The 13,371-nt window shown below is 48.7% G+C and overlaps 1 protein-coding gene across 16 annotated transcripts in view; it reads right to left on the reverse strand.

The window, feature by feature from the left end:
- Myt1l (myelin transcription factor 1 like) overlaps positions 1-13,371 on the reverse strand; it is a 382,656-nt gene that overhangs the window by 63,991 nt on the left and 305,294 nt on the right. For all 16 annotated transcript variants that reach the window (XM_010629088.3, XM_010629085.2, XM_033756162.1 and 13 more), the window contains 3 exons: positions 10,980-11,070; positions 9,326-9,433; positions 3,408-3,622 (listed from right to left, as the gene is read on the reverse strand). In XM_010629088.3, coding sequence (XP_010627390.1) covers positions 3,408-3,622; positions 9,326-9,433; positions 10,980-11,070 — 414 coding nt within the window. The remainder of the gene's footprint in view (positions 1-3,407; positions 3,623-9,325; positions 9,434-10,979; positions 11,071-13,371) is intronic.

Here is a 13,371-nt window from a genome sequence, read left to right on the forward strand (position 1 = left end):
TTTGTACGCAGAGCCGTATAGCGCAGGGTGGACAGGGGCCACAGGTCCGAGCACAGCCCATGCCAGGCCTCTGAGCTACACTGCCCCGGGCCCCTCGGGAGCAGGGCAGAGGGACGCCAGTCACCTGACAGTGGGCACCGCAGCCTCTCTGTGTCACTGCCCATGGTGCCTTGGGGTGCCCTGCACTAAAGTTTATGAATTTGCTATCACTTTAAATTTGTTAAAAATAGGAGCGCGGATGCCGGAGAAGTGAACTAATTCACATTGGGGTGGGTGGGGGCTTTTGTGTTTATTTTTAACTGGTTTGTTTTTAAGACTAGCCAGGGGTTCAGGAAAAAAAAAAAAAGGAGAGAAACTGTCCACATGGATAAGAAAAGCGATGTTTTGTTTTGAAATGAGTGAATGTTGATTGGTTAACCTGTGGAAGCCACACCTTGGGTCTGTGGACAGGTGGGGGCCCAGGACGAAGCCCAGAGGCAGAGCCTGGGCTATGGTGGAGGTGCAGACTGCTCGGTGGGACAACATTTTACTAAAGCGAATCTTGAAAAAGGATTCTTCCTCTCATCCTATGCAGATTACTTTAAATTACCCTGCGGTTATAAAATGTAAACATAACCATGACTCGACTTCCCCAAACAGATGCGGGGTCCGGAGCACACCGGGGGCCAGTACAGGTCCCCGGCTGGAGACTGAACCCTCAGGGCCCTGGTGACTTGTCAGGCAAGCGACCCTGACGATATTGACCTCCATCTCTGTCCTTTTCCAAAGTGCAAATGAGCATTTGTTTTTGGTTTTATTTGAAATGAAAACAACAGTGTCTACACTTTAAATGGTCTGGAGAAGGAAGGAGCATAAAAACACCGCCTGTTCCTAAATGTTTGCAAAGCTGATGATGTCAGTATCATTTGGCTGAACTTAGCAGTGCTCTGGGTACTGGTGCTGACCCAGTAGAGCAGTGGACATCAGGCTGGTGTGGCCGCCGTCACCTCTCCCCCAGGAGGGACCCGGCCCCAGCTGAGAACAACTGAACAGTGACACACGCCCTTAAGCCAAGTTGCTTTGCCAGCAACGAGCAGGTCAGCACCCACTAATGACCCAGATGTCCTGCCGAAAGCAGGGATCATGAGAAAAGTGACCAGTTTTCCTCCAGAGGCCACGGGTGTTTGCCAGCACGAGTAGCTACACCGAGGCCACCTCCTCTAGCACCCTATTCCTGCCTGCTGGAGGAGAGACACACCATGGGTCCTTAGGGCTAGATGTGGCTGCGCATTCCAATTAAAAATGAAAAACCAATACAAACGCAAGGCTTCCAGCCATAACCTTGCTGTTGGCCCATCCTGCTGGTAAAATTGTCCCGGCAGTGTCTGCTTCCTGTGCACTCGCCTCGTGAGCTCAGAGGTAGAGCTTTGGGAAGGTGATGGGATTGTGGAGCTTACAGCGGACTTGCTTTCAGGAAGTGGGGCCAGGTGGGAAGAGGCAGCCACTGTGGGTGTGGCCTGGAAAGACTTATCTCCTCCCCCAGTCCTTCTTTCGCTCCACTTCCTGTCCACTACGCCATGAGCAGCTCTCCTCTGCCAGGGCCCTCTGCCTTGGAGCCAGCCAACTATGGACTGTGGGTATCAGGTATTCTGTCCAAGCAATGAGCGAAGATATCCTGTGAGCTGAGGCCTGCCATGTAGACAGTATCATAGGGGCTTGATTTCTGTCCCTCAGTCAGAGCCCTTGTGGCGGAGCTACTCTCTGCCTGGCCTGCCCTGCAGAGTGGAGCTGGGGACTCTAAGGACAGTGTCTCTGGTCTGCCAGGAGCTTGCAGTCTGGCAGGAAGACTGGAAATTCTCCAGTGGGATGCTCAGGGGTGGACACAGAGCTCACCGTGGCTGGATGTCCTGCATAGACTTTAGCTCCCTGAGGCGTAGCAGCCCTGAGAGACACTCTAGCCAGGGCAACCTTACATGGGACCCTCCTCCCTTGGCTTCTAAGGTTAGACTCCAACCATACAAGAAGATTAAAGAATTCAGGCCACCCAGAACCACCACGAAATAGGTGTATGAGAAGGAACATCTAAAGAAGGAACGAATGGAGTCACAAATGCCAATGGAGGGGAAATTATGTGAGTGGAATCTTTACTTCTTTTAGATCTTTCTCTTGCAGTTGAAGGAACAAAGTGAGAGTAAAATCTGAAACTGGCAGGTAAGTGTTACCAAGTGGCAAAATAAAAGAAAAATTATACCCTACGGCCATTTCTTTTTTTTTTTTCATTTTATGTTTCTGAATATTTAAGAGTCGATGCACAAGGATAATTAATATGGGACACACCAAAGAGATATTAAATTTCATTCACTATACAAAATGAATTGTTAGATAGGAAATGACACAGCTCAGGAAGGTCTGCCATTCCTGTGGAATCCTGAGAAAAAATCCTCTAAGCTTTCCATTTAGATATTTTTTCGTGTGTGCTTGCGATTTTACTAAAATGTCTTTTTCAGAGAGGAGCTCCCCAAATCTTTAAAAACAAATTTCCTTCCCTCTGCATCAAGACGAGACTTTAAACTCACCAGAACTTTTCAAACCCCCAATCCAATGGTTAGAATTTTGTGGCTAAGCCCATATCTTGGAATTTGAAGCAGCTACTGGCTTAGGTAACTATGGTCTTGGCCTCAGTGGTAAACTACTTACCAGGTTAGCTGAGGAAGGAGATGTCACTATTTACACCTAGCAGTGGGACAAGAGGGTGCGAAGGGAAAAGCAGCCACCTTGTCCCGGGAAGCAGGTGGCAGGTCACTTGTGGCATCTGTTTTGGGACAGTAGCAAGTGACTGGTGACTCCAGGACCAGGTGGCTGCACACCTAGGCGGGCTTTCCTTCCACCTGTCTTCCCAGAGAGAGAGGGTTCGCGGGTCTGGCTTGCTGAGAGGCTGGCCAGGTGGGGCTGGGGGCCCAGCCTGCATATCAGAGCCACTGGAAGCATCTTAAGCCACAACATGGGGACACCACAGAGGTCCCCACTTGGTCTGTCTGGGTGCAGCCTGGGCGTTTGAGCGTGAGAAAAAACCGTCTCCCAGGTGATTCTAATGGGCACCCCAGGGAAATAGTGGTGCAGGATATGGAGTTACTGAAAGAGCCCAGAACTGCTTCCCCACATTTATGAAGAGGAAGCCATCGTCTCGCCCACCCCACTGCACACAGTGAGCTGGCAGCTTCTCTCTGGGCCCTGAACACAGTCAGCGCAGATGGCCTGTGAGTCCCTGCAGAGCACTGCCCCTCCTCCCCGTCCACCTACCCCGTGTGGCTCCCGGGGTCACCCTGTGCCTGTGGCCATGCATGCTGGGCCGGTGTGCGGGACATGGACCGACACAATAAGAACATCAACGGAACTGTGTCTCATGTATAAGAGTATGCACCTCCTACCGTCATCATATCCTTTGGGGGACATGTCCCTGGTTTGCACCTTGGGAGCTATGGCTCTCTTGCCATAAGTATGGTTGTCAAAGCTGTTGTACTCAAATGAAGTCTTGGAGTATTTCTCAAGCTCTTTGGCCAGGTTGGAGCGTGGCGTGGTGGTGGGGACATTGTTTCTGTAGCCATACTGGGGAATCTCCAGCTGCTTCACAAAGCACATGGGCCTGGAACAGACAAGACAACAACAACAGCTCACCCTCTCCCTGCTGCACGCCCACCGTGAATCATGGCCACATCAACACCCTGCTTTCCTAATGTGTTTCAAGAGATCAGGACCTTTCACTGAAGCATCTTCCTTTTCCCGAGGAAAGACCCAAGTGTGTTTTAGTTCTACAGCCCCAAACAACCCTATGAGCTGAAAAGAGTGAGAAACAGAATACTTGAATTGCCCTCTCTCTTTGCTTTTCTTGTAAAAGGGTTATGATGGGTCTGGTGGAAGTAGGAGATCTGAGGTCGGAGAGAATCTGACAGCCGTGTAGTCTCTGTATAGCAGTTATGACTCACAGAATCACACACAAATGATGTGAGCTAAAGAGAAAGGTCCCTTGACTCTGTGGTGATGCACATCTGTCACCCCGGTGGTCTGGGAGGCTGAGGCAGGAGGATTGCAAGTTCAAGCCCAGCCTGGGCAGTTTAACAACTTAGTGAGACCCCATCTCAAAACAAAAAATAAAAAGGGGCTGCGGATGCTGCTCAGTTCCAAGGCCCTGGTTTTAATTACTAGTACTGAAAACAACAGCAACAACAACAAGAAATAGATAAACAGTTGTAGGGGCATCGAGACAAAAGTGTATCATGCTTTATTCAGTTGGACACTCAACTGGGATGGTAGTAAAGCATTTTGCTAAATATTTGTATTTATTTTCCACATTTTCACTTACTAGCTATTTATTTTATACTTTGGGATAAAATGTTAAAAGAGAGGAGCATTTGATTATTTCAAAGAATTTTTTTTTTTGGAGACAGGGTCTCACTACATAGCTCAGGCTGGTCTCAAACTCATGGCAATCCTGCCTCAGCCTCCCAAGTACTGGGGTTACAGGCATGCACCACCACACCTGACCTAACATTTGATTATTTCTTCATGACATTCTGTCTTGCTGTGTGTGCACATGTGTGGGTTTTTAGGGTACCTCCCTAAAAGTGCCAATCTCAGAGTTTTTGAGATTGTTTTAGATTTAGAAGTTTGCAAAAGGTTCCCTCTGCTTATCTCGCCTTCTCTTTCTTTTCTTTTTCTTTTTCTTTTTTTTTTTTTGAGACAGGGTCTCACTATGTAGTTGAGATTGACCTAGAACTCACTATGTAGCCCAGGCTGGTCTCGGACTCACAGCAATCCTCCTGCCTCAGCTTCCTAAGTGCTAGGATTACAGGCGTGCACTACCACGCCCAGCTTTCACCTTCTATTTCATACCACAGGTACAGATGGATATTTAAACATGAGTTCTGAGGGCCACTCATTCATTTTTAACTTTTGAAAGGTAAAATGTGTATAAAAATACTTGTGTTTTTACATAGGCAACATTTAAAAAATACTGTAACTAGTACAAAAACCCCTCTGAATTTCATGGACAGTATTTCTTCATAATCCTTTCTTTCTGATATATAAAATGGATTAAAAATAAAGACCCAAGAAAGGCTGAGAAAACAAAGTACGTGAATTTAGGCATAAGTGGTGGGTTCATGCTTAATTTGTGAATAACAATTTTTTGAGTAAGATTCTATTTCTTTTCTTTTAGAGTTTTAAAAGAAGTACTGGGGATTGAACCTTCCCACTGAGCTATGACACCAACATTTTTTTTTTTTTTTTCAGATAGGGTCTTGCTAAGTCATTAAGTTGCTCAGGCTGGGCTGGAATTTGCCACCCTCCTGCCTCTGCCTCTCAAGAGTGCTGGAATGACAGGCAGGTGCTACCACATGCAGTTAGATTCTGTTTCTTGATCCGTAGTACCAGATCTGGAAATATTGCTGTATCTCAAGAACAAGGGGTGGGGCTGTAGCAGAGCAGGATTCCACAGGAGTGGTGTGTACTATGGAACAGATAGTCTAAGGGACATTCTGCCCGGGGAACCCAGGACGGTGACCCTGGAGGATCCAGGCTGTTCCTTTCCAAAGAAATCTTTCCTGGGGATTTCTGTGAGTCTTGGTAAATACATGTTCTCTGTGCATCTCTGAGCACAGCTATACCTAACCTGGGGATAAAAGCCTTTTATAATTATGAAAGTTATGAATACATTCTTCATTGAAAAAACAGATGGAAATATAAAAACTATTAAAAATCACCTCTAATTCTTTCGGGGATTAAAAGCTGTCAAGAGTTTTGTGTATCTTTTCTGGTTAATTTAATGCACTTATTATTTATGCAAATAGAATTTCACAATTTATATATATAAAACATTTAATTTTACTTTTTGTTGCTTAGGCTTCAAAACCAGTTCTTAATAACTGTGTGCTATTAAAATCTATGAATATCATACTATTTATTCTCTAACTTTCATAATTTTTTTCACTTCTATAAATTGTGGCTTTATATACATCTATGTACATAATCTATTTCTTCTCTGGCTATTTTATGTTTATACTGGTCTTTTGAGTAGTTGCAAATTTTTATAACTGAATCGTTTATTATTTATTTACTCAGTTTTTTTTGGGGGGTGGGGTGGGGACAGAGTCTCACTATAGTTCACACCGGCCTTGAATCACTGTGTAACTCAGGTTGGTCTCAGACTTGCAGTGATCCTCCTGCCTCAGCCTCCTGAGTGCTGGGATGATAGGTGTGCGTAACTGAATTTCTCAACCAGGAAAGTAAGTCATCTATTACATGTTTAATAGCACGTCTATACTACCTTTATAAATCAGATTTCCAACCTAACTTATTCTATTCACTTCTGGCCGAAGCAACAAAATGATGTGACAACTGCTTGGCTGTGTGCGTTGGGGGCATTCATGGCAATGTGGGGCACATAGATGAGAAAAGCTGTAGGCCTTGCCTGGAGAGGTCGGGTGGGATGCGAGGGTATTTTGAGTCCAAGTGTTCTGAGGATTCTGGAGGTTACCATGCTATGGGGCCGGACAGTAGGGATGGGGAGGGAAGGCTTGAAGGGGCACTGCAGAGCAGGCAGATCCCAAGAGACCCAGGGTGGGGTGAGGACTGCTGCAGGAAAGCACCTGCAGAGTCTGGAGGGGAGACATCAGGAGGCTCAGAGAGCCTTTGTGTGTGGGACCTTGGACCAGCTCAGGGGCTGGAGGCCTGGCCTAGTCACTTGCAAGCCAAAGTCAGGGTGCAAGCCAAGAGAGGGAGGGAGCAGGAGGGGACCCAGACAGCAGGAAGAGGAAGAGAGGCTGCACCCAGGCTGCTCAGAGGGGGTTCTAGAGAGCCACAGGACCCTAAGCTCTTCTTGGTTCTTAGGTTCCTGCTGGACAATTTACTTAAGGCTTAAAAACAAAAAAACAAAAAAACAACCTTAACCAGTTAAATGTTTAATTTTCTTTCTCTTTCCTTCCTTCCTGTCTCTTTATGCCACTGGATGAGACGAGGGTGGGACACAGGTACCTGGACAGACTACTGTCCTCCAGGTGAGTCCTTGGTGTGTAGGGAGCTTGCTAGAGCCTTAAAGGCAAGGCTAACACCTCTGCCCTGTGGTCCAGGACCTCCAGGGCAAGCCCAAGGCGGCAGTGGCCAGTCATCACTGTAGCCCTGGTCCTCGGGGCAGTGGGACCAGGTCTTTCTCTTTCCGTCGAGGGCCCTGCCCCAACTAGCCAGGGCCTTATAAAGAAAACTGGTCACGGATGCACAATTATTATTGGCACTAGTGTAGCATTCTGCTGCATCTGCCCAAGGGATAAAGCTGCAGAAACAAGAGAGGCAGCTGCTCTGGCCTGGGTATCAGAGTGGAGGCTTGGGTTCGAACAAGGTGATAGATATTTGCAATTACAGGGCCATCTCCTTGGTCCCAAGCTGCCACCAGCTTCTCAGTGAGGTCTAAGCTTAGTACTGACCCACGCCTTCCTCACGGCATGGTCCTGGTGACCCCAAGATGGGCCATTCCCAGGGATCTTTGGCTTTGGCCAAAGTAGGCAAAAGAAAAGGATTAAGTTTTTCCAGCTACTAATTTCCCCCACCAATTTTCAATTTCCTTTGGCAAATGACCATTGCTTCTTGAATTACATGACACGGAGGGCCTTTCAGTTGGAAGAAGGGGCTTTCTTCATGTTGCCCATACCTAACTGTGGGTTGGGAGGAGACACAGGAGGTGCTCGAACTTCAGCCTGCAGTTCTGTAAAATGAGTAAGTCACAGGCAAGGTAAGACTAGGGGACAGGTACACTCCAGGGTCTATAAATTGTTGTCACCCATCGGTAGAAAAAAATCAAAAGTTACAGGGGGGTTATCTTGGAATGGTGGGATCATAGATGTTTCTATTTTTTTTTTGTTAACTAGATACTTGCAATTTTCTAAAAGGCATTTTGCCTTTTCTATTGGAGGAGAAAGAAGTTTAATCAGTATGTTGAGATCCTATAAGAAATCAGGAATCAAAAAGATGTTAATATATGTTGATATATCTATCTTCATATACATCACTTCCCTGGTGACTTTCTCCATATGACTTATCCCAGAGAAGCGATTTAGTCAAAGCCAAATGCTGTTTATCTGTGGAAAATAAGAAAGAACTTTAATCAGTATGTTGAGATCCTATAAGAAATCAGGAATCAAAAAGATGTTAATATATGTTGATATATCTATCTTCATATACATCACTTCCCTGGTGACTTTCTCCATATGACTTATCCCAGAGAAGCGATTTAGTCAAAGCCAAATGCTGTTTATCTGTGGAAAATGCCCACTCGTTAACAGTAAGAGGTGCGAATCTAGCGCTGAATACACGGGTGGTTATGTTGGTAGCTGTGGCTAGTGTACAGGGGGCCGGGACACCAAATAAAAAGGCGGAGTGTGCAGTGATTGTCACAGTGCTCCTGGTGACAGTGGTTTGCAGGAGAAGGTTATGGAAACACAGATTTCCTCCTCTGCCACACGCCCTAACAGTCATCTGTTCCCAAACCGGAAGAAGCTTTGGGTTCAGCGGGGAGTGGCGGTGCACACCTGTATTCTCAGCACTCTGGGAGGCTGAGGCAGGAAGATCACTGCACAATTTAGTGAGACCCTGTCTAAAAACAAAAAAATGAAAAAGAAAAGAAAAGGGGTTCGGGATGTAGCTCAGTAGGAAGACTCCAGTATCGCAAAAACAGAGACTAAAAAAATATACAAATACTGGCTCAGCCACTGGCCCTTAGGCCACTCCTGAATATGTGTGCCGACAGCCATAGCTCAGTAAGAATGATCCCAAATGTGCTGTGACTCGGTGACCCCATGTACGTCACTGAGCCCCTCCGCACTCAAGGTTGTCCTGCATGTCAAGCAGCAGTGGTGACATCTACATCCGCCCGCGTCCTGGGGTGTGGGAGGCGGCGGCCCTGAGTTGATCCTACGTGAAGCTCCCATGTGCACACAAGCTGGGCCCCCGTCACTGTGACCCTTCTGAAAACAGCAGCACCATCCTCTGGGGGGCGTCACTCCCTCCAGACTCATGCAAAATGACTTTGGGCATCTGATTAATTTTCACAGCCACTCACAGAATTATGAACTATCAAGCCAGAGAGAAAGCCAGGCACCATCGTGCCCAGTTCTTGCGTGTCGACGTCATACCGGGCACTGGAGGACAGAATGGAGAGCTGGCCTGGAGCTCGTACACAGCTATCCCTGTCCTTCCTGTCCTTCACTGGGCACAGCCACCTCCCAGGAAGTCCCAAGTACCCAGCGTGTTTGGGGCGATTACAACTGGACCCCCATGAAGAACATGCTCTGTTTGGTACCTGAGGACTCGGTCCGAGGCCTGGTTGGACTTAGACACATCACAGCTCTGGTGTTTTTCTTGGGCTTTTGCCAATTTCTCTGCTGCAGCAATAGGGCATCCAGAGAGGCTGCAATCACAGAAAGGGGCTTTAATGGTCTGTTCTGGATGAGTCCCGACACAGGCACACAACCACTACATCTTTCCCCCCGCCAGCACAGAAGGGCTTTGCAAACCTGCACAGGGCATCCTGGCAGGTGAGGGGAATGAAAACCGTCCTGTCTCTGCTTTGCTTTTTTTCTTAGTTTCAGCAGAAAATGCTGAGGGCAACACCATGGATAAAGTACGCTCTATCCTTTTCAGGAAGGCCAAGCTGAGAGAGAGAGAGAGTCTCCATTCTGAGATGTTTGCCATTTCTGGAGAGGAAGTGTGAACAGCTTGGCAGGATGGGATTTGAAGGATTCTGAGTCTAAGAATGGTAACAAACAACTTGGCACCAGAAGATGGCGCTGGAAGCTGATTTTGCAGACACCATCATCGTCCTGCAAGGCTCCGGAGGGTCTGTCTGATTCCAACGCTCTTGTGCTGTCCACAAGAAGGGAAATGGGAGTGGGGGAGGAAGTGGACTCATCTCCCAGGATGCAAGTGGTTTTTGAAACAAAAGGGCTGAGGTTGGGCGATATGGAAGAGGAGACAGGGAAGGGCTTCCGTGTTTGAGCTGTGTTCTCACGCAGTCGTGGACTTGCTGTGCCTGCGTCTGCAGACAGGAGCAGAAGCCCGTGAGTGCACACGTCACGGCTCACAGATGCACAGCAGAGCTGAAGTTCACGGGAAGAGTGGACATTGTTACGTACTGTGGCGCCAGCTCGCACCTCTGTCATTTCCTGCCTCTGCAGACTGAGCACCAGAGAACCCTCTGAGGGGCCCAGAGATGCGATTTGTTTCATTATCAGTTTAACACGAGGAACCTAGCTGACCAGACAAGTGAAACTCAAACTGTACAGGTTTCTCCATGGAGATAAAATTTTGCTTGAAGATGAAGCCATAGGCTACAAGCCCAATTTTAACCGAATCACTTTTCTGCTACTGAAAAAGACAAGGTATCTGATAGGAAATGAATATTAGGCGGAACTTAGTGTCTCTCCCCCAAGTCTGAAGTGGACAGGAAGAGAGAGATGGGATTTGTCATAAACCAAAGAGCGATTCTGAATACGTGTGCCGACAGCAATTGCTCAGTAAGAGTGATCCCAACTCAGTCCTGACCAACACCTCAGGACATCTGCTAGCATTCTAGTGATGTCTGTCCTGGTGGCCTGGGGGTTCTGCAGATGGTCAAGGACAGAAGACAGAATTGTAGGGTTCTGGCCACGCATCTGCATATGGAGCGGCATGGCCCCCTGCACCGTGGAGGAGGACAGGCCAGTCCTTTAAGTGGTCACGGTTTCCTTCTGAGATCTACACCTCAAGAGGAGGGGTGACCCTGCTAGGACTGAGCCAGGGATACGACTAAGAAAGCCTAATCTGCAAAAAAAGGGGCATCTAAACCTTGATCCCCCACCCCCCGCACACTGCGGCCACACTCTAGGTCCCTTAGATGCGATAGGCAGAGTCTATCTGTCTCCGTGGGCAACAAGGGGGTCCCGTGGGGTGGGTGGCGCGGGGGGCGTGTGGCTTACCTTCTGTGAGAGTTCCTGTTGCTATTCACGTGCCCTCGCCCTGTGCAGCCCGGAGTGGGACACTTGAGGACATTTTCATGCATGGCAAGAACTTGACAAGGAGAGGCAAAGAAAACAGCCCAGCGTTAAAATGGGGAACCGCTCAGAACACAAGACTCAGCAATCACTGCAACAGAGGCCAGGTTCGTTCATGACACACAGTCCTACGAACGTCTGGGATGGGCATGGTCGGGAAGACACGCGTGGGGAGAGAGAGGAGGCTGCTTCCATGGTGCTCTGGTCAGCAGGCGGAGTGGGGCGTGCTGGGGCAGGGAGAGTGGGTGTCGCCGAGTTCCATCACTGGGCCTAGGTGAATGAGGCCGCCTGGGTCAGCCGGCGTGGACACTGGCTCGTGGCATCCCGAAAACACAGCGAACACACAGCAGTAGGAGAGTGTGGTGAGCATGAAAGCCCACACCTTATTTGTAAATGAAATGCGTTCAAATGATTTTGCATTTAGGAAACACTTTACTCTTCTTTAGGGAAGGAGCTGGAGCAGTACGGGCATTTTCTCCCGGAAAAATCAGCAAGGGTGAAAGGGACAGAAGGGACTGTCTGTGGGGCAGGAGATCACCGCCTGCTGTCCTCAGGGGGCTCGGGGTACACTGACCAGCAGGGTCACGGTGCTCTGGCTTATTTGTGTCCGCTTATGATGCTGGATCAGGGAGGCCTGGGGTACAAGCTCTGGGAGAACATGGAGCCTGTGTTGGCCCCGACAGCAGGATGCTGTGCTCCTCGGAGCTGGCTGCAAACCCACGAGACGGCAGGTGGGTGGCAGCTCTCCCTGCTAGCAAGGTTTACGTGGGGCCGGATGGTCAGGGAAGTGGTCCATGCCACCATGCCACACTGTGACACCTCTGAATTTCCCATCGTGCCCTCCCTCTCTACAGCAATCTCTTCCCCTGAAATCTGCAGGCACTGAAATGCATCCACACCATGCTCCCATTACCCAGGTTCACGCACAGCAGCCTCACCACTGGTCAATTCCTTAGAGAAAGAGTCTGTTTAGGTTTTGTCCTTTGACATTTAAAAAAAATGTGATGTTGAGACAGGATCTTGCTATGTTTCTGAGTTGCCAAGGCTGGGCCGGAACATGGTATCCTCCTGCATCAGCCTCCCAGAATGTTGGGATTACAGGCGTGCGTCACCATGCCAGGCTTGGTCTTACCCATAGATGGCTCATACTCCTGCCCTTGGAGATGGTCGGTTCTCAATACATAGTGAACAAAACAATGAAGTCACCTTGCAGCTCATTTTGTGGTGGGGACCTGGAGTGGGGTCACAAGGTAAATTGAGGCACTGGGGCCTGTGTCAGGGGACAAGGCATCCCTCTCTTTCAGGCCAGCTCTTCAGTCTGCAGTTTTAACTGTCTCTCCCCTTTCCCAGTCTTAGCCTTTCCCTCTGCAGGACTTCTGTTGACCCTACTTCACTCATGTTTACTCTTTCCTCTTTTCCTGTCACCGTCTACAACAGCACACAAACACTTCCTTTGACACAGCGTCTCTTTCACATCAGTGCACATCTTTCCTTTCCCCCCACGCTAGGCTTTTTGGACGTGGTCTTTCCTGAGATAGCAAATTGCTTCTGGCTTGGCTCTGATGTGGCTCTCACAGGGCAGGCACAGACCCTAGGCGTCCACACTGGGCCTGGAGCTGCTTGCTTCTAATCCTCCATGCCACGACTATCGGATCAGTCTCCAGCCTGTTTCTCAGGATCCTGCAAGGGGGCACCGAGGCCGCCCAACTCTCTGGCATCTTCCCTTGTGCGGTCCACAGTGGGCTCTGATGGGCAGACACAGGGACCTCTGCAGGTCTCTGTGGACACAGCATCACTTTCCTGCATGGGGCTGAGCCAGGCGGGGAGGAGACTTGTCACAAACTCTGATGGTGGCCCTGATGCTCTGCTTCCTGGCTCTGTCCCTCACATTTCTCGACTCTCCACTTTGCTGCTTCCTGGGATGTTCTTTAAAAAACTATTCCTGAACCTGGTCCCAACCTCCTTCCACAGCTGCTGTCTTCTCTGTGTCCCGGTCTTCTGTGGACCCAGACAGAAACCTCTAGAAATTGCTGTGGATACCATTTCTATCACACAGGGAGGCTGGACTGTGGCCCGGAAACTTCCAGGGTGCTGCCTTGTGACCTCAGTGCTGAACAGCAGCCAGCTGGGCAGGGGATTCCCTGAGGACGAGACCCAAAAGTGATTCCCAGTCCTGACTGTGCAGGGGATCCCTGCACAGGACTCAGCAGGACAGGAAGGATGGCAGGGGAAGTCAGTCCAGGAAAACAGAACCAAAATGCCTGCCAGGGAATTTTTTCTTCCTTTTTTTTTTTTTTTTTTTTTTTTTTTTTTTTTT

Source organism: Fukomys damarensis, unplaced genomic scaffold (assembly GCF_012274545.1).
Source record: "Fukomys damarensis isolate Sample0158 unplaced genomic scaffold, DMR_v1.0_HiC HiC_scaffold_25, whole genome shotgun sequence".
NCBI classification, from domain to species: Eukaryota; Metazoa; Chordata; class Mammalia; order Rodentia; family Bathyergidae; genus Fukomys; species Fukomys damarensis.